Here is a 22,286-nt window from a genome sequence, read left to right as displayed (position 1 = left end):
AAAGGCCTGTGTTCAAAATGTTACTTGAGTAAAAGTACAAAAGTATTGGCATCAAAATGTACTTAAAGTACCAAAAGTAAAAGTACTAAAATGTTTGAAAATAGCAGATCTACAAGCTCGCAATCTGGGAACCCATCGCCAAATAAAAAGGAAAAACAGCGCCCTCTGCTGTTTTTTACTTATTCACTTGGCTCTGGGCGGAGCTGAACGGACGACCCGTGCTCAGGGAAACCAGGGTTTTGGTCTGCCTTCAGCCTTTCACTTCCGGTGGTGCGACTATGTTTTCATTCCCACTAACAATATTTCTCCACGGACGCCATTGTTAAATGAGTTTCGGCTTGTTTCTAGTGGGGAACGAACGGCACACACGTAAATCCCGCCCACTACATTTGATTGGGTAAAGCGCTGCCTGCTTCCTGATCTGATAGCACGCCCACTTGTAACCAATGCACACGGGTTGTCAACACGGCCACCTTGAGAGATTAGGAGTGGAGTGGTTTTGTAAAGTAAAGTCTTCAAATAATTGTAGTGGAGTAAAGCACAATATTTGAGATGTAGTGGAGTAGAAGTAAAATGATTGAACTTTGGAAAGTGAAAATACCTCAGAATTGTACTTAAGTACAGTACTTGAGTAAATGTACTTAGTTACTTTACACCACTGGTATCCAGGCTGTTCCACTGTGTAGGATTATGTTTTAATACAAAACAAAAAGGCTACACTGGCTCTGGTGAAAATATTGGAAACATCCCTTAATTAATGAGTAAAAATGAAATGCTTAAAAAAAAAACCGTGGGGATCTCTCCATATATGATCCTATGGACCATCATACACACTTTCACTTCACACTTTATTTTGGAAATAGCGAAAACCAGCTGATCTACAAGCTCATACAAGCTTGTGAGCTTGTAGATCAGCTATTTTTGCTGCTGTTGTATGACAAAGTAAGGCGTTCATTTTATGAAAAAAACAAAAAGCTGAAATCTTGGAGAAGTGAGGTTTTCATTCCACAGCACTGTGACAGTGATGTACGAGCAGAGAGAATCCTCATGAGCATCATGAGAACAAACCAGCACCGGCACCATTACAATATTTCATATTAAAATGTGTAGCCGAGAGAACACGGGAGTCTATCTCCGTTGCGATGCTCTTATAGACCCCTGGGACGTGGATCGCTGTACTGATTCCAGTACTTACCGCACGACTTGTCGCATCCCGAGGCGTTCCACTCTTGCAAACTTTACAAGACGATCTTAGCCAATCAGGATGGAATATGAAAAGATGGGACAGATCCGTCTTCATCACATGACTATAGAGACACTGTGTACTGATTTGCGAGATTTTTGGAAAATCTGTAGGAGTAATATAAAAAAACTGCCTCCCGGTGGCGCTATGCGGCTATGGTGCCGGAGATGAGCTGCACACACACACACACACACACACACACACACACACACACACACACACACACACACACACACACACACACACACACACACACAGACGGACACTAGCGCACGGACGTGCAACGGACGGGGACGGACGGGACATAGTGTCTCTCATGCCTCGGGCCTGGCGGAGACGCTACATAGTTGTGGGATCGCTAAAGCGATCACACTACTGTTATCTTCACCGTTTTTGGGACAGTTTTTTGGCCCCTAACTAGTCCTTCATACTTTTAGCTACAAACTCCGTTCCAACTCTTCAACGTTCGGCCTACTCAGGACATGTCGGCTACCATTTGAATTTTTGAAATAATTTGTACTTTTAGAGATATTTCACTTTTTACTGCTAAAAAAATCCCATTCATTTCAATGGGGAAATTCATACTTTTAGATAGAAACTCCGTTCCAACTCTATAACGTTCAGCCTACTTAGGACATATTGGCTACCATTTGAATTTTTGAAATAATTTGTACTTTTAGAGATATTTCACTTTTTACTGCTAAAAAAAATCCCATTCATTTCAATGGGGCAATCCTATTTAGCTACAGTGGAGCCTAGCAACTGCTTATTAGACCCTAGCAACACCATATTAGACCATAGCAACCACCTATCATACCCTAGCAACCACCGATTAGACCCTAGCAACCACCTTTCTAACCTAGCAACCACCTGTTTTACCCTAGCAACCACCAATTAGACCCTAGCAACCACCTATTAGAACCTAGCAACCGGCTATCAGACCCTAGCAACCACAGTTTTACCCTAGAAAACTACATTTTACACTATTCAACACCGACAAACCTTTAGAACCGTAGACCTTTAAAACCTTTAAAACCTTTAGAACCTTTCAAACCTTTAGAACCTTTCAAACCTTTCAGACCTTTCAAACCTTTCAAACCTTTCAAACCTTTCAGACCTTTCAAACCTTTCAAACCTTTCAAACCTTTCGAACCTTTCAAACCTTTCAAACCTTTCGAACCTTTCAAACCTTTGGAACCTCTTAAACCTTTAGAACCTTTCAAACCTTTAGAACCTTTCAAACCTTTAGAACCTTTAGAACCTTTCAAACCTTTCAAACCTTTCAAACCTTTCAAACCTTTAGAACCTTTCAAACCTTTCAAACTTTTAGAACTTTAAACCTTTCAAACCTTTAACACTACTAACAATATCAATACCCAATACCATCAACATTCTTAGCGATCCCACACTGTTTCTTCAGGAACAGTACTTTCTAGTTATTCTTGGCATTGATGGTCCCGCTCTTAAGATGCTCCCTATAGATTAGCGCTCGGTGGCGCAGTGGTAAAGTCCCTGCCCACCACCATGGGTTCGAATCCACCTTGCTGCAATCCGGCTTTGTGGGACTGTCGTCAGGCTGGTCTCAGACCTTTGCTCCTCCTTGGACCTATCTATACCTGTGGGTTAGCCTGGTTCCAGACCATAGACCCCGCCCACTCTCTGAGTGGACTGCTTCCTCTTGGTCTGGTGTCATAATGTGAGCCCTAGGCTTTTCACGGTCCAAGAAAAACCTGTCAAATCAGAGTCGGAGGTGGGGGTGGGGTCTAACGACGAGCCAATCAGCGAATATCTGCTAAAACAAGCTGTGCGATGACGTCAGATGTAGGCGGATCCGTGGATCTCCTGTGATTGGTTTAGGGAAAGCTGAATCCCCTCCCCCTGGTAATCGCGGACACCGCAGCCAATGTCAGACTGAAGCTCCACGCAGCTTCAGTCTGATGATCAGGCTACCTGTGGGTTATACCAGTGACTGGGACTTGTTCTGCTCTTCCTCATGGAGCTACCTGTGGGTTATACCAGTGACTCAGACTTGTTCTGCTCTTCCTCATGGAGCTACCTGTGGGTTATACCAGTGACTCAGACTTGTTCTGCTCTTCCTCATGGAGCTACCTGTGGGTTATACCAGTGACTGGGACTTGCTCTGCTCTTCCTCATGGAGCTACCGGTGGGTTATACCAGTGACTCGGACTCGTTCTGCTCTTCCTCATGGAGCTACCGGTGGGTTATACCAGTGTCACTTTACAGTATGTGGATTATGCGGTCGACACTCGCTGACATCTTGCACAGACTTTTTAGTTTCTGTTGCTGACACGTACAGTATAAACATATACAATACATCTGCTGCTATGCTCACGCACCTTTATATCTGACCTCAGGTACTATGCGTAAATATGTAGATCATTTGTTTGTTTTTCTTTGATCTCTCTTCCCCCTTGCCCCCCCCCGCCCTTCTTTTCCATTATGTTTTTCTATGGAAGTAACAAAAGTAACAAATAACAAAAAAAAGTGTGTGTGTGTGTGTGTGTGCATGTCTTTAAGTGGAACATGTGTTGCACAGTGTCCTGTTTGTGTTTAATTAGTGTAACTGGTTGCATCTTTGTGTTGCAATCAGCTGCAGCTGTTGAGGCCGTGCTCGGAAGGACACACAAACACACACGGTCAAATGTAGAGCGGCTGGCACCGCTAAAAACCATGCAGTGCAGCCATAGCATACGTAGACCAGACTTAAAAACGATGCAGTGCAGCCATAGCATACGTAGACCAGACTTAAAAACGATGCAGTGCAGCCATAGCATACGTAGACCAGACATAAAAACGATGCAGTGCAGCCATAGCATACGTAGACCAGACTTAAAAACGATGCAGTGCAGCTATAGCATACGTAGACCAGACTTAAAAACCATGCAGTGCAGCCATAGCATACGTAGACCAGACTTAAAAACGATGCAGTGCAGCCATAGCATACGTAGACCAGACTTAAAAACGATGCAGTGCAGCCATAGCATACGTAGACCAGACTTAAAAACGATGCAGTGCAGCCATAGCATACGTAGACCAGACATAAAAACGATGCAGTGCAGCTATAGCATACGTAGACCAGACATAAAAACGATGCAGTGCAGCCATAGCATACGTAGACCAGACTTAAAAACGATGCAGTGCAGCCATAGCATACGTAGACCAGACTTAAAAACGATGCAGTGCAGCCATAGCATGCGTAGACCAGACTTAAAAACGATGCAGTGCAGCCATAGCATACGTAGACCAGACTTAAAAACGATGCAGTGCAGCCATAGCATACGTAGACCAGACATAAAAACGATGCAGTGCAGCCATAGCATACGTAGACCAGACTTAAAAACGATGCAGTGCAGCCATAGCATACGTAGACCAGACTTAAAAACGATGCAGTGCAGCCATAGCATACGTAGACCAGACTTAAAAACGATGCAGTGCAGCCATAGCATGCGTAGACCAGACTTAAAAACGATGCAGACTTAAAAACGATGCAGTGCAGCCATAGCATACGTAGACCAGACTTAAAAACGATGCAGTGCAGCCATAGCATACGTAGACCAGACTTAAAAACGATGCAGTGCAGCCATAGCATGCGTAGACCAGACTTAAAAACGATGCAGTGCAGCCATAGCATACGTAGACCAGACTTAAAAACGATGCAGTGCAGCCATAGCATACGTAGACCAGACTTAAAAACGATGCAGTGCAGCCATAGCATGCGTAGACCAGACTTAAAAACGATGCAGTGCAGCCATAGCATACGTAGACCAGACTTAAAAACGATGCAGTGCAGCCATAGCATACGTAGACCAGACTTAAAAACGATGCAGTGCAGCCATAGCATACGTAGACCAGACTTAAAAACGATGCAGTGCAGCCATAGCATGCGTAGACCAGACTTAAAAACGATGCAGTGCAGCCATAGCATACGTAGACCAGACTTAAAAACGATGCAGTGCAGCCATAGCATACGTAGACCAGACTTAAAAACGATGCAGTGCAGCCATAGCATACGTAGACCAGACTTAAAAACGATGCAGTGCAGCCATAGCATGCGTAGACCAGACTTAAAAACGATGCAGTGCAGCCATAGCATACGTAGACCAGACTTAAAAACGATGCAGTGCAGCCATAGCATACGTAGACCAGACTTAAAAACGATGCAGTGCAGCCATAGCATACGTAGACCAGACTTAAAAACGATGCAGTGCAGCCATAGCATACGTAGACCAGACTTAAAAACGATGCAGTGCAGCCATAGCATGCGTAGACCAGACTTAAAAACGATGCAGTGCAGCCATAGCATACGTAGACCAGACTTAAAAACGATGCAGTGCAGCCATAGCATACGTAGACCAGACATAAAAACGATGCAGTGCAGCTATAGCATGCGTAGACCAGACTTAAAAACGATGCAGTGCAGCTATAGCATGCGTAGACCAGACTTAAAAACGATGCAGTGCAGCCATAGCATGCGTAGACCAGACATAAAAACGATGCAGTGCAGCTATAGCATGCGTAGACCAGACTTAAAAACGATGCAGTGCAGCCATAGCATACGTAGACCAGACTTAAAAACGATGCAGTGCAGCCATAGCATACGTAGACCAGACATAAAAACGATGCAGTGCAGCCATAGCATACGTAGACCAGACTTAAAAACGATGCAGTGCAGCCATAGCATACGTAGACCAGACTTAAAAACGATGCAGTGCAGCCATAGCATACGTAGACCAGACTTAAAAACGATGCAGTGCAGCCATAGCATACGTAGACCAGACTTAAAAACGATGCAGTGCAGCCATAGCATACGTAGACCAGACTTAAAAACGATGCAGTGCAGCCATAGCATACGTAGACCAGACTTAAAAACGATGCAGTGCAGCCATAGCATACGTAGACCAGACTTAAAAACGATGCAGTGCAGCCATAGCATACGTAGACCAGACTTAAAAACGATGCAGTGCAGCCATAGCATACGTAGACCAGACTTAAAAACGATGCAGTGCAGCCATAGCATACGTAGACCAGACTCCACTGAGGTCCTGTGACGGCTACACTAAATCACTGCACGTGAACCTGTCAGTTTTTCGTTTTACGGATGTCGTACAGTATGTTTGTCTTTGTCATGTCCTGCATTGTTGTTACTGGCAGAGCTGTGTAACACTTATTTGCCTCTTCTCTTGGCCAGTGCACACTCGTAAAAGAGACTATGGTCTCAATGTGATTTTACTGGTTAAATAAAGGTTAAATAAAATAAAATAAAAATCAGTAATAATCTCATTCCCTTAACCCAGTGGTGATCCCCACATGATCTTTTTTGTTGGGGGGGGGGGGGGGGGGGGGTCCCCAGATGACAGTGAAGTGACAATGTAAGGACTTTTAAGACCTTTTCTTAATACCTCAAAAATAAAAATAAATTTAAAAAAAGACCATTACTGTATCATCATAAGTAATCAACAAACTATACATAAAAACTGGTCAAACATCGGCCCAAATTGTCAAATTATACAAGAGGCAGAAATTGTGAAAGTTGCGAGGCGTTGTGAGCTTGTAGATCTGCTATTTCTCACAATATTTATCTGTGGAACCGAGTCACACTAAATGTAACACCTCAACTCCTACATTCCAAGTGTTTGTCAGGGGGGTCCCCAGTTCAAATGCAATTTTTTGGGGGGGAGTCCCCAGTTCAAATGTAATTTTTTGGGGGGGAGTCCCCAGTTCAAATGTAATTTTTTGGGGGGGAGTCCCCAGTTCAAATGTAATTTTCTGGGGGGGAGTCCCCAGTTCAAATGTAATTTTTTGGGGGGGAGTCCCCAGTTCAAATGTAATTTCTTCTGGGGGGTCCCGGCCTGAAAATTTAGAGAACCATTGCCTTAACCTCAGCTCTCTTTCCCTTTGTTCACACTCAAATCCACTGCTCTTCCACTCATTCATTGTCTCCGCCAGGCCGAAGGTATGGTGGAGAGTATGTTTTACCCCCTGTCCGTTCGTCTGTGTGTGTGTGTGTGTGTGTCCGTCTGTCACCACCGCCCATAGGCTAAGCTTTGCAGGACGAGCTGCAACCTGACCTGGTGGAGCCCTGTGCTCCGAGGAGCACATCTTCTAGTTTGATTTCCTTCCATTTCTTTCTGTTGGTGTCATGTACAGTATGACCTCTGACCTATAGGCTGCCCTGGCGTGTCTCATATCTGGCATAGAGGGGCGGGTTCAAAATCCCCGGAAGAAAAATTACGTGAGATGCCATTGGTTCACCGATCTGTCCGTCAGCCCCTGCCCCGCCCCATGCCCCTCCTCCTACTCCCCAATGTGCAGCATTGAGAGCTCTGACGTCACAACATTTGGAGCGACGCCCACTGCACTCTGGTTGGTTGGGGAAATGAAACACTTCCTATTCCACAAACTTCAACAGGCTGGTCCAGGCTCTTATTTTTGACCAAAAAAGCCTGGAGATCGAGGCTATGTACAGTACGACCGCTTGCAGACATCCACGGTGACGTTGGTGTCATGTTCAGACAGTACGACCGCTTGCCAACGTCCACAGTGATGTCCACAGTGATGTCCACAGTGATGTCCACAGTGATGTCCGGTGTGTGGCCGCTTGCCGACGTCCACGGTGACGTTGGTGTACAGCGGTTCTCTCGTCGTCCTCACCACCTCGTAGGACAGAGAGCCGATCCCGTCCGTTGTCATGGTCTGCCTGGTGCGTCCGACGAGGTCATCTCTCTCTGAGTTGTCTTCGTTGCGTCCGTCTCTGGCGTGAGGGATGTTCTTGGTTTTGCCCACCTCTCCGTCGGGACGAGACACGGACATGCCGCTAAACACAACCCTGTTGTAGATGTCGTCGTCCTCTGCTCCCCCCATCCGTTGATTTTCAAGAACTGGTCCGATTACTAATCGACGATACGCCTCCAAAGAAAGTGTCACATGGGAACGAGAAGTTAAACTTTTCAATGGCGCCGGCCAGGTGCCTGGGCTGGCTGAAACAGCCGTATATGTTCCGGCCGTCCATCGAAATCGGGTCCATGTCGCTGACAAAGCAATCGTAGTCGTAATCCTTCAGGGCCTCCAGGTAACCGATGTTCATCAGCTTAGCCCTGTTGAACGTCTCGTTTCCATGCTGGTGGACCACGTAGATTCCGTAGTTCCGTTTGTGCCGCTGCAGCACGGGGTGGAGGTGGTGGAGCCAGTGTTCGAGGTTCTGTTCTCTGTCTCTGAAGGGAACGATCACGGCGACCCTCTGGGACCACACGGGGTCTTCTGGTCGATGCCGACCGCCCTGCTCGATGTTGGCGTTCTCCTCAGCGGTCTGCTCCAGACTCACGTTGGAACTCAGAGGCCCGAGCAGCGGAGAGGTTTCATTGGGACGTGCTGGGTGTTCGAGTGTGGCTGCTGGTGCAGGGGGTGTGGCCACCAGTAGACAAAACGGCAACACCACCAGCACACAAACCAGTAACACCAGTAACACCACTGTGGTTCTCTTGAGACTGAAGTACTGCATTCTGACTCTGAAAACCGGAGTATACATACTGTGACATACTAACCGTAGGGACAGATGTTAAAAAGGGCCTGGGCCTGACGTCATGCCCTATGTGGGCCTGACGTCATGCCCTATGTGGGCACATCCATATTTGGACAGGACCGATCTGGGAACCTCGGCCTCCTGGTGGCGCTATAACAGGCCGATTTGAAAGGTTTGGGGCAGAGGTTTTTCCTTGGCCTCCAAGGAGTGTGTGTGTAAATCTTTCACGCCGATCGGTGTCGGGGAGGCTGATTTGAACGTAGGGTTAGGGTGGCATTTCTTCCTTGGCCTATAGAGTGGTAATGCGCGTGCAAAGTTTCACAGCAATCGGACGTTGCGTGCATGATTTCAGGCATTTTGTTCAAAACCGACCACTCCTGCAAACTTTTGAAGCCAATCTTAGCCAATCAGAATGGAATAATATGAAAAATCAAACAGATCCATCTCGATCACATGACTATATAGAGATACTGTGTACTGATTTGCGTGATGTTTGGGCAAAATCTGTAGGAGCAATATCAAAACACGTGTTTTGCTAAAAATCGCCCTCCTGGTGGCGCTATAACAGGCCAATGTGAAGGTTTTGGGGCAGAGGTTCTGCTCTGGCCTCCAGGGGGTGTGTGTGCACTCTCGGCTGTTATTGCTTTAATAAAGTATCATCTGTCCCATATGACATTCGTTGTTGAATATTCTAATCCCACATGAGCTGAATTCTGTTCTGGAGGCTGTTCTGTTTTCCTTGTGGTGTGATAGTCTTTTCTCCTCTCCTCTCCTCTCCTCTCCTCTCCTCTCCTCTCCTCTCCTCTCCTCAGATCTTGACTCAGGAGGACTGGAATGCGGTCTTATATAACGGCATGGCCTCCACCTCTCCCCTGGCTGCTCTCTACTTCGTGGCTCTGATGACGTTTGGAAACTACGTTCTGTTCAACCTGCTGGTGGCCATCCTGGTGGAGGGCTTCCAGGCTGAGGTGAGCGCAACGTTCATTGATTGATCGATTGCAGTGGTGTAAAGTAACATTTAAGTACATTTACTCAAGTACCGTACTGTACTTAAGCAAAATGTTGAGGTATTTTTTACTTTACTGGAGTATATCCAATTTTAAGTACTTTTACTTTTACTCCACTACATCTCAGAGGCAAATATTGTACTTTTACTCCAGTACAATTATTTGAAAACTTCAGTTACTAACTTTGCAGATATAAATGACTACATTAAACATACATTAAAAACTTTAGCCCTATTTTATACCTGGGCTATTTGAAAATAGCCGATCTACAAGGTCACAACACGTTGCATCGCGACACGTTGTGAGCTTGTAGATCTGCTATTTGCAAACATTTTAGTACTTTTACTTTTGGTACCTTAAGTACATTTTTATACCAATACAAATAAACATTTGTAACGGCGATCGTCCGTTCTGTTGTTATCGGCAGTTGAGTATAATACTGCAGGGTCTACTCTCAACATGGCTCAGACTGTGACATTATTTACAATGCAAAGAAGAGTAATATCATGATTATAAGAAGTAGGGAAGACAGTGAACTGTCATTTCCTGTCTTTCTTCTGTCTGGTACTGCCCTTAAGGTCTGTGATGAGGTCGGGTACTTAGGCCATTATTTGACAAACAACCTATCTGATGATAGGGAACAGACAACGTAGAACCTTATATGCACAAGCTAACATGATTGTTGGTAAGTTTAGTATGTGTTCCGCTTCTGTGAAGTCCACACTATTCAAAGCTTTTTGTACACCTATGTATACTGCCCACTTGTGGCGGCGCTACAGAAAGAGCAGTATGCAGAAACTCGATGTATCTTATAACGATGGCATGAGACTGCTGCTTAAAGTGCCTCGATGCAGCAGTGCAAGCCAAATGTTCGTCAGTATCGGTGTACCCACCTGTTCCGCTGTGCTGCGGAACCTCATGTACAAAATGTATGTGTAGGCTGTCTGATTCTGCCAACAGCATCATTTTGAATTCTGAATAACCCTTTATTGAGCTCGGTCAGGTTTGTTTCTAAACTGTGGAACCATTGGCGTGTAAGCCTGTATATGAATGTGTGATTTTAATGTGGACTATGTCCGCCTCTGTTGTTTTTGTAATTGTATGTTATTTTATGTGCTATGGACCATGTGTCCTTAATAAAGTTTGATTGATGGCTTGTTTTCACCAAAAACCGTGAGAAGAAATTCGAGCTAGCTGTGTTTTTATAAATCTCATAACATTGTACTGGCTCCCCGTAGCGGCTCGCATCCAGTTCAAAACCCTGGTGCTAGCCTGTAGGGCAGTGAAAGGAACAGCTCCTTCTTACCTCCGGGCTATGGTCGATGCCTACACCCCTGCCCGACCACTTCGGTCGGCCACCTCGGGGAGACTGATTGCTTCGTCGCTCAAGGGTCCTTGGATCTTGTTTAGTCGTTACACTTATTTGTTTTAGCTCTTGCTCATTTGATTTTCCTACGTTGTCTCATCTGTTTATGAAAGTAGGTAGCTGATATATTGCACTTTTACCTTAGCGCTAGGTATACTCTTGGTTGCCTGTTTTAGCAGAGAATGCACTTAATGCTTCTGGTGATTAGTAGCTTCGTTCCCCACCTATGTTGAATGCACTTATTGTAAGTGGCTTTGGATTGTAATGTAATTGTAGTGGACGGGTTATTTTCTTTTTGGACGACGACATGTCCGGTTATATTGTTCTCTCGCAGTGAAGGCATCATTTGTAGGTTAGCGAAGAGTGCCCTCTAGTGTAATCACTAAAAACATGTTTTTTTTAAGGCCAGTGCATATGGCAGGCCGTGTGTAAATGGATGGTGTGAGGAGGACATTCCACATCATGGTGGCAGTGCAGTAGAAAGAGAATTTACCCATGTTTGTTCTATAGGTGGGTGGTACCAGATCATGTTTGTTCTATAGATGGGTGGTACCAGATCATGTTTGTTCTACTATAGGTGGATGGTACCAGATCATGTTTGTTCTATAGATGGGTGGTACCAGATCATGTTTGTTCTATAGATGGGTGGTACCAGATCATGTTTGTTCTATAGATGGATGGTACCAGATCATGTTTGTTCTATAGATGGGTGGTACCAGATCATGTTTGTTCTATAGATGGGTGGTACCAGATCATGTTTGTTCTATAGGTGGATGGTACCAGATCATGTTTGTTCTATAGATGGATGGTACCAGATCATGTTTGTTCTATAGGTGGGTGGTACCAGATCATGTTTGTTCTATAGATGGATGGTACCAGATCATGTTTGTTCTATAGGTGGGTGGTACCAGATCATGTTTGTTCTATAGATGGATGGTACCAGATCATGTTTGTTCTATAGATGGGTGGTACCAGATCATGTTTGTTCTATAGGTGGATGGTACCAGATCATGTTTGTTCTATAGATGGGTGGTACCAGATCATGTTTGTTCTATAGATGGATGGTACCAGATCATGTTTGTTCTATAGGTGGATGGTACCAGATCATGTTTGTTCTACTATAGATGGATGGTACCAGATCATGTTTGTTCTATAGGTGGATGGTACCAGATCATGTTTGTTCTACTATAGATGGATGGTACCAGATCATGTTTGTTCTATAGGTGGATGGTACCAGATCATGTTTGTTCTACTATAGATGGGTGGTACCAGATCATGTTTGTTCTACTATAGATGGGTGGTACCAGATCATGTTTGTTCTACTATAGATGGGTGGTACCAGATCATGTTTGTTCTACTATAGATGGATGGTACCAGATCATGTTTGTTCTACTATAGATGGATGGTACCAGATCATGTTTGTTCTACTATAGATGGGTGGTACCAGATCATGTTTGTTCTACTATAGATGGGTGGTACCAGATCATGTTTGTTCTACTATAGATGGGTGGTACCAGATCATGTTTGTTCTACTATAGGTGGGTGGTACCAGATCATGTTTGTTCTATAGGTGGGTGGTACCAGATCATGTTTGTTCTATAGATGGGTGGTACCAGATCATGTTTGTTCTATAGGTGGGTGGTACCAGATCATGTTTGTTCTATAGGTGGGTGGTACCAGATCATGTTTGTTCTATAGATGGGTGGTACCAGATCATGTTTGTTCTATAGATGGGTGGTACCAGATCATGTTTGTTCTATAGGTGGGTGGTACCAGATCATGTTTGTTCTATAGGTGGGTGGTACCAGATCATGTTTGTTCTATAGATGGATGGTACCAGATCATGTTTGTTCTATAGATGGGTGGTACCAGATCATGTTTGTTCTATAGGTGGGTGGTACCAGATCATGTTTGTTCTATAGATGGGTGGTACCAGATCATGTTTGTTCTATAGATGGGTGGTACCAGATCATGTTTGTTCTATAGATGGGTGGTACCACTACCAGATCATGGTGGCTCCCTCTAGTGTTGTGGCTGTGGATGTCACTCACTGTGGTGAGATAGTTAGTCAGGTATGAGGGTATTCACCATATTCACACGGCAGCCATTTTGCTATTAAGTTAATGAAATAATTCCACCCCAGGTGACATTATTCCCCCCCGCCCCCCCCCCCTGCAAATATAACATGAGAGCAAAATGGCCGCTGTGTGGAAATAGTCAATGGAGGGCATTGATTGATTGATTGATTGATTGATTGATGTAGTTTATTTAGTAAGACATGAGAACAACAGTACATGGAAGTACAAATTCACAATACAAGGTCTACTAAACTGGAGACTCATTAAGCACTGAGCTAGTTTAAGATAAGAACCCCATGCACACAAATCATGATGAAATATAAGAGACAGATAGATATACACACTACTATACATAATGTCATACAATCAGCTTTCAGGTTACTGGTATGACGAGAGAAAAATATGTACAAGAGAAGAAAAAGGAATCGTTCAGTGGGGGGAGGGTAGGTTAAGACTTAGACAGGGGCCATTTTGGAATTGTAGCCTCCTGAAGGTGTCTCTTTAGGGCAGTTTTGAAAGTGAGTAGGGTTTTACACTCCTTTACTGCTTTTGGTAGGGCATTCCACATTTTTGTTGAATAGCATGAGAAAGATTGAGGGCATTGAGGGCATTGAGGGCATTGAGGGCAGAGCCCCTTTGACTCTCTTGAAAAGGTCCTGCTCAAGGACACGTAGGTCCGCTGATGCCACAGCCAGGAATTGAATTAAGCAATATTACACGAAAGGGTGTGCTTTACCGTCATTATTGGCACGCCAGTGATGCGGTCAGGAACGAGGCGAAGCCGAGTTCCGCGAGCATCACTGAAGTGCCAATAATGTAAGGTAAAACACACCCTCGAGTTATTGCGATTATACAACAGTTACCAACAAAACACATCCAAATGTATTCATATTGTGGGGCAATTAATAATAAAAAAAATTCGCTATTATCCATTTCCCTGTAAAGAGAAGAGTTTTTGACTGAGACATTAAATAGTCCCTGTAGCAGCGCTTTGAGTTTGAGGCACCGTCTCATCAACACAGCTGAGATATCAATGCTTGCGCAGTGGAATGAATTCCAGTAGGCTATATGCTCCGTCGTACGACCGTGTCACGTGGCCAAAATAACTGATCTACAAGCTGACAACGCGTTGTGATGGCGACGCGTTGTGAACTTGTAGATCGGCTATTCTCGCCGTGCGATACCTTCGTACGATAAAGTATAACATACACTGGACTGTTAACGAAATGGGAGTAATTTTACTTTAACACAGGAGGATATGTATAACCTAACCATTGATCAACCGTAAGTCCACCAAATAAGTCAAAATTTACAATATTTTGCATAGCTGTTTGTTCTCCGGTGGCGGCGGTGGGTCAGGCTACTGTCTTTTTGTTTTCCTACCGTGGGACAGCGTGACTTCACAGCACAGCTGTGCCATATATGGTCTAATCAGGTGCAGACTGCAGTGCGGAGTGATTTATTAATGTGATTAGGCCCGTGCTATGATGCTGGTTTGAAGCACGGCTAGATAGCTATTTCAGCCAATCAGATTGCTTGGTCGGAACTACCTGTTGTATAATTGTGCACCACTTGTATCATTTGAGTTTTATTTAATAGCACATTACCAAAAATAAGTTAAAAACAGAAGAAAATGTCTAACCATATTGTGCAGGTGAAGTTTAGAAGCCGAAAGGCTCATAGAGAACTTCCCCCAAGTGTAAAATCAGGAAAATAAAATATACAAATGCATACATAATGACTTGCACCCGCTATCCGCTAAGTGTCAAGTCGTGATTCACAGAAGATAATGAGCTAATGATCTGCCAGTGCAACCGCGGCCGTACGATTTCTCAGCCGAGCGCAATTTGCTGCTCTTGTTGCGTCTGATTGCAATCTCCCATGTGGCACATTATAAATGGTGGCTTTGTGCCGCATTATTTATTCATGAGCTGATGCATCTCTGACTGTCACCCAGGAGCTGGTGGCAGTGCTGCAAAGTAACTAAGTACATGTACTCAAGTACTGTACTTGGCACTTTTGTGGGAAAAAACTGTAAAGTTAAGAACTTTACTGGAGTGTTCCCAATTTTCAATACTTTTACTTCTACTCCACTACATCTCAGAGGCAAATATTGTGTATGCAGCTAAAACCATGACAATGGATAGTAATCCAAACCGTTAATGGACAACTTTGTTTTTTTACAACCAAGGTTTATGTTTTAGCTTGTAATTAGAGTAAATAAAAGATGAGTGTTAATTTCTTTTTCATTTACCACTTTCTATAATTTTAGCAATTTTCGCGATCTTTTTTTACAGTGGGCGGGGCATTCTGGTGGCTAAATATGTATTTTTTTTACACAATAAAAAAGGTCCCGTGGGCTTTGATGGCCAGATGTGAGTTATTGGGGGCTAGAAGAGCTACTGTAAATAATAATAAAGAAATACTTATTTAGCCACCTGCCCGAAGGCCCCGCCCACTGTAACAAAGATTGTGAAAATTGCTGAAACTATAGAAAGCAGTACATGAAAATGTTTTAACACTCATCTTTTATTTACTTTAATTACAAGCTAAAACATAAACCTTGGTTGTCCATCAACGGTTTGGATTACTATCCATTGTCATGGTTTTAGCTGCATACAGGCATATAGCACTCATTGTTGAATATTCTCTGTTGTGGAGGCTTTTCTGTTTTCCTTGTGGTGATGTAGCCTCGGAAACCCATGCCTTTTTATTTTGTCTCAAAAGAAAAAAAGCCTGGGGGAACCTTGCAGGAACGGTGGTTTCTAAACCTTGTTATCTCCTAACCAATCAGAGTGCAGAGGGGCGTCGCTCTAAATTTGGTGACGTCAGCGTGTTCCGTGCACAGGCCGGGGGGGGGGGGGGGGGGGGGGGGAGGGGAGGTGGAGGCGGGGACATAGATTGGTGAAGCAATAGGAAGTGGCGCTGGTACCGAGCACAAGGCTTTGGATCCGCCCTTCAAGACCTTCGATAGGGCTGGATCCTCCAGTCTTGTGTTGTGGTGATGTGATGGTGTCTTTTCTCCTCTTCTCTTCTCTCTCCTCCTTCTCTCCTCTCCTCAAAGGCATATAGCAGAGTATGTAACTTCTCTCCTCTCCTCAAAGGCATATAGCAGAGTATGTATCTTCTCTCTTCTCCTCAAAGGCATATAGCAGAGTGTGTAACTTCTCTCCTCTCCTCAAAGGCATATAGCAGAGTGTGTATCTTCTCTCCTCTCCTCAAAGGCATATAGCAGAGTATGTAACGTCTCTCCTCTCCTCAAAGGCATATAGCAGAGTATGTAACTTCTCTCCTCTCCTCAAAGGCATATAGCAGAGTGTGTAACTTCTCTCCTCTCCTCAAAGGCATATAGCAGAGTGTGTATCTTCTCTCCTCTCCTCAAAGGCATATAGCAGAGTATGTATCTTCTCTCCTCTCCTCAAAGGCATATAGCAGAGTATGTAACTTCTCTCCTCTCCTCAAAGGTATATAGCAGAGTGTGTAACTTCGCAGTGTGTTTACCAAACAATAAACACATTTTGTAGCCTTCATTTCCCTCTACACCAGCAGACTGCTGGTGTAGAGGGATTTGTTAATACTGTTTTGTCATGTAAACAAAGGGCAAAGTTACAGACTATGCCTTTAATTGGCTGAAAATAATATTTAGCTCACAATACAAACAGAATAACAATGCAATGCGAGAGTGCGGTCCAGCCAACACCAACTCGGGACTCCAGGGGCCTGTTCCTCAAAAGGTGAATTAGAGCTAAAGCCTGGCTTTTCCACCTATCCTGGCTTAATTTAGCCAGGATTAGAGCTGAGTCGGTTCCTCAAAAGGTGAATTATCTTGAAGATTAGTTTAGCCAGTTCACCCTGGCTAAGTTTAGCCTTATCCGATTCCTCAAAAGAGATTTGAAGCAAGCCTAGCTTAGTTACCATGGCAATTTAGCTGTGAAGTTAGCCTGGTCAGGAGCAGGCTAACAGCCAAGCTTACTTAATCTAGTGCCTTGTTCTTCAAGTTTTTCCACAGTTAATTCAAAACATGTGTTTGTATATGGACTCATTTTAATGACCCTGCATTCAAATAAAATTAAATAAATACATTAAGATATAATCAAATTAATTACTGAAATAGTGTGTGACCATGAATCATAATCATAATTGTTTCACAATGACTCATGTGATATGTAATTGTCACTCTGTTATAGTTAACACTATAGTTCATCTTGTTGTTAGATGTTTGATAATATATTAATTTTTTTTTTAAATATTATAAAAAATGTCTGACACATACATACACACACATATACCCGTAACTAATAATTTATATATATATATATATATATATATATATATATATATATATATATATATATATATATATAAATTATTAGTTATGGGTTTAAAGGAGCCTCTTTGTAAGTCAATGAGGAGCATATTTTAAATTATCAATTTCTAGTCAATGGAGAAATTATTTTTTATTTCTTGTCCACCTTTGGAGTTACATCATGATGGCAAGGTAACTACACAACCCAAATGTGGGGTTATTTATTGCGTGTCTCGTCCCGTCCCGTCCCCCCCGCTCATCCCGTCACGGCCCCCTGTCGCGGTCAACCCCCCCGTCCCGTCCCCCGTCCCGTCCCGTCCCGTCCTGTTCCGTTGTGGCCCCCGTCGCAGTACACCCCCCCCCCCCCCCCCCCGCCCCCCGTTCCCGTTCGTCCCGTTGCCCGTCCGTCTCAAACACACACACACACACACACACACACACACACACACACACACACACACACACACACACACACACACACACACACACACACACACACACACACACACTCACACACACACACACACACACACACACACACACACTGTGTGCTTGCAATACTTTGCCATGCTTTCTCCCTGGATCTATTTATTGCGGTCGCGTTTCCTTTCTTGCTTAAATACATTTTACTTCCTTGTATGATTTCATGAGCTGCTGCAGTGCTGCTGTTCAGCCACAGAGAAGAACGCTGCTCTGGTTTTGGGCTCGAGTTCATGGTCTTTTATAGAAATACATCGCCGGCGAATCCCCGCCCATTCAGCCTGGCTTCATTATCCTGGCTGGACACAGCCTGTCTTGACATAGCCTAGCTCGACAAAGTTGCTCCTTTTCAGCCTGGCTTGGCGTCTGAGGAACGGAATAAACGAGGCTTTTCGGACCCGACTTTGTCAAGCCTGGATTTGGCTTAAGGCCAGGCTTTTTTAATTCACCTTTTGAGGAACAGGCCCCAGAATCACTATCCTAGCCTGGTAAAGCCCCTCCCTCCGGAAAATCTCTTTTCCATTTGATTTCAGGAAGGAGTCTGGCATGAGAACCTGTGTGTGTTTGTGGCTGTGGGCTGGAGTTGGGCGGGAGTAATACAGTTGACTGACAACCCCTTCAGCCAATCAGCAGTTGTTCCCCTTCAGCCAATCAGCAGTGCATTTTTACAACTTCCAGACTAATGTGACGCAACGGGACCTGCCGGTTCTCTGAATTTTTATTTTTAAATAGGCTCTGTCATGATTAATTGACCACATATATGAAGTTAAACAACTCAATTCTATCCAAACGATTTCTTAAAAGTAAATTCTGTGCCTCAAAAAAGAAGTTTGAGAGCGTTTTAAAGTTTTAAAACCGAAAGTAAAAACAACTCACAGAAAACAATGGCTGCCGTTCCATTTTGGTTGGCTGCACTCGGTTCCATTCGGGTTCACTCGAATTGGCCAACTTGATTGGCCAACTTTCGCTGTCAATCACAGAACGATGAGCAAGGAAGGCCTTTACCGGGTTAAGGACGCTGATAGGCTCGTCCACTTGGTGGACGACGACAAAAAGCCAAACAAGCCCTCCTGCCAGACTCCTTCCTGAAATCGAATGGAAATGATATTTTCCGGAGGGAGGGGCTTTATCACTATCCAGTCTCCCCTCTCCTGTCTAACATCAGGGTCTTGAGCTCTACAGTGTCGTTTGCTCCGCTGTCACGCCGTAGTGCTTCTACGTAGGTGGTGCACCACTTTCCCTTCCTAGCGTGCCCATGGGTGGTTGGCTCTAAGCCCCCCAGAACCCAGTGGTTGCATTGAAGCGCATTGGACATGCTGGCCATTCATGGGTACTGCAGCTCGAATCGTCTGGAGCCACTGACACAAACGAGCGAAAACGGTTTAGACCAATGGGCTCAACTCACGAGCTTTGCGGACCAGCTTGCGCACGGCGCTGCGCACCGAGCTGACGCAAAACGCGTCACCGGAGCCCCATCACATTTCCTTACCTGCAAGAAGGGGTGATTCCGGACTATGCGCTCCATACAGCAGTACTGACTCCACTGTGAGGGTCCATGTCTCAGCTCCATACAGCAGTACTGACTCCACTGTGAGGTTCCATGTCTCAGCTCCATACAGCAGTACTGACTCCACTGTGAGGGTCCATGTCTCAGCCCCATACAGCAGTACTGACTCCACTGTGAGGGTCCATGTCTCAGCTCCATACAGCAGTACTGACTCCACTGTGAGGGTCCATGTCTCAGCTCCATACAGCAGTACTGACTCCACTGTGAGGGTCCATGTCTCAGCTCCATACAGCAGTACTGACTCCACTGTGAGGGTCCATGTCTCAGCTCCATACAGCAGTACTGACTCCACTGTGAGGGTCCATGTCTCAGCCCCATACAGCAGTACTGACTCCACTGTGAGGGTCCATGTCTCAGCTCCATACAGCAGCACTGACTCCACTGTAGCTACAAACAGCCGCCTCTTGAGGTCTTCTCTCATGACAGATTTCCACACTCTCCTCATCCCATCATAGGCGTCGATTATGTGGGTGCTCGGGAGCTCGAGCACCCACTGGGAATGTGCCGGGCAGACGGTGAAAATGCTTTGAACATTTGCACCCACCGGCAAAATCTAAAACTGTTTCTATATCAAGGGGATCCTATTTTTGGTGTTCACAATACTTTAATGCAAAGTATAAAATAATGGAGATGGAGATGGTTTCTGACCGACAGACAGCGATATGTTGGAGTCACCGTGCTGTACATCATAATACCTCTCTTACCTGACACACAATACCACAGAATAAACAACATGAATATTTTAAAGCATATTGATGCATTATGTGGAGAGAGAGAGAGACAGAAGGCAGGAGAGATCTATGGACTCATAGGAGGATGAGAGAAAGATGAAGAGAGAGAGAGAGAGAGAGAGATCTGAGTGCTCTGGGGCCAAAATGATGACAACAGATGATTATGTTTGGAGAGAGATCCATAATACATAGATAAACACATAGAGGGAGAGATGGAAAGATGGATGGATCAAAGGAGGGAGAAAGAGGCGAGTGAGAGAGAGAGAGGACAGGGTTGAAGAGAGAACAGATCAAGTTGTTTGTTTTCGGCTATATGTGATGGATGGATGGATGAATGAGAGGAAATGTAAGCTATTGACAAAGCCTCATACTGGAGAATAATCTCCATAGCTGTCCTATTTCACACCTCTCTCTCTCTCTCTCTCTCTCTCTCTCTCTCTCTGTCTCTCTGTCTGTCTGTCAGTAACAGTGTTACATAGCTTTATATTGTGATAGTAATCATTACTATAGAGTGTTTGTTCAGTAACAGTGTTAAATAGCTCTATATTGTGATAGTAATCATTGCTATAGAGTGTTTGTTCAGTAACAGTGTTAAATAGCTCTATATTGTGATAGTAATCATTACTATAGAGTGTTTATTCAGTATCAGGGGTCTCTCCAGCTCTTTAATAAACAGAAAATACATTTTCAGGTGGGATTGCACATTTTCAAACAATCAGGAGAGAGTACCCATGTATCAGCTTCAGTGCAATAGTGTTCACATTGTGTATTCTGCTCATTTATTTGTGTCATCACTTAACATTTCACTTGTTTATCTTGTATTCTGTGTGAGTTCTCTCTCCTGATTGGATCAAATTGGTTAGTTGGAGCACGAGTATCGTTTGAATATAAATATTATGAATAAATGGGGGACTTGTATGTGTTCATAACATCTCTATGGAAGTATGAAGGTGTACTTGTTTCTGCCAAAGCAATGGGAATCACCTTTGTGCTTATGTGTTTCTCTAAATTATTGTTATTAATGTGTTGTGGCGTTGTATTGCAGGCTGTGATTGATTGATTGTTTGAATGAACTGATGTAGAAAATGTTCTTATGAATAAATGAGTGGCTTAAAATCTATCACTCTCTCTATTTCTCTCTCTGTCTCTCTCTCTCTGTGTCTCTCTTTTTTGTTCTTTCTCTTTCGCTCTCCTTCTGTCTTTCCCTTTACTCTCTGTCTGTCTGTCTGTCTGTCTGTCTGTCTGTCTGTCTGTCTGTCTGTCTGTCTGTCTGTCTGTCTGTCTGTCTGTCTGTGTTGCCTACTGCTCACAGCTGCAAGCCTTTTGTTGTTTGGTTTAATCTTTTATCATTGACATCAGAGGGAAACATGCTGACAGACACACACACACACACACACGCACACACACACACACACACACACACACGCACGCACACACACACGCACGCACGCACGCACGCACGCACGCACGCACGCACGCACGCACGCACGCACGCACGCACGCACGCACGCACGCACGCACGCACGCACGCACGCACGCACGCACGCACGCACGCACGCACGCACGTGCGCGCACGCACACGCACACAAGCGCAAACACACACACACACACACACACACACACGCACGTGCACGCGCACGCACACAAGCGCAAACACACGCACGCACGCACAACCACAGTGTGTGTGGCACTTTAATTAAATAGTGTAAAGTTGTATTGGCTAAAAGAGATTCTCTGCCAAACACATAAACGTAACTCACCTGTAACAGAAACAGGCATTACCCCCATATACACTATAACTCTCTCTACCGGCCTCTCTCTCTCTTTCCAATCTACTATGTACCTCTTTCTCTCTCCTTCCTCCCTTCTCTCTCTCCCTCCCTCCCAACTCTCTCTCTCTCTCTCTCTCTCTCTCTCTCTCTCTCTCTCTCTCTCTCTCTCTCTCTCTCTCTCTCTCTCTCTCTCTCT

General features: G+C 44.5%; 2 protein-coding genes across 2 annotated transcripts in view; one reads left to right on the top strand and one right to left on the bottom strand.

Moving 5' to 3' along the window:
• Positions 1-22,286, bottom strand: part of LOC308076077 (uncharacterized protein) — a 382,945-nt gene that overhangs the window by 111,990 nt on the left and 248,669 nt on the right. The gene's annotated exons all lie outside the window — the stretch shown is intronic.
• LOC308075118 (voltage-dependent T-type calcium channel subunit alpha-1H-like) overlaps positions 1-22,286 on the top strand; it is a gene marked incomplete at its 3' end in the record, with an annotated part of 187,170 nt that overhangs the window by 73,457 nt on the left and 91,427 nt on the right. The window contains 1 exon segment of the mRNA XM_080414756.1: positions 9,596-9,751. Coding sequence (XP_080270882.1) covers positions 9,596-9,751 — 156 coding nt within the window.

This window comes from Gymnoscopelus braueri (assembly GCF_963280865.1).
Source record: "Gymnoscopelus braueri genome assembly, chromosome: 2".
Classification (NCBI taxonomy): Eukaryota; Metazoa; Chordata; class Actinopteri; order Myctophiformes; family Myctophidae; genus Gymnoscopelus; species Gymnoscopelus braueri.
Note: the sequence above shows the minus strand (reverse complement) of the source record. Positions and strands in the feature narration are given on the sequence as shown.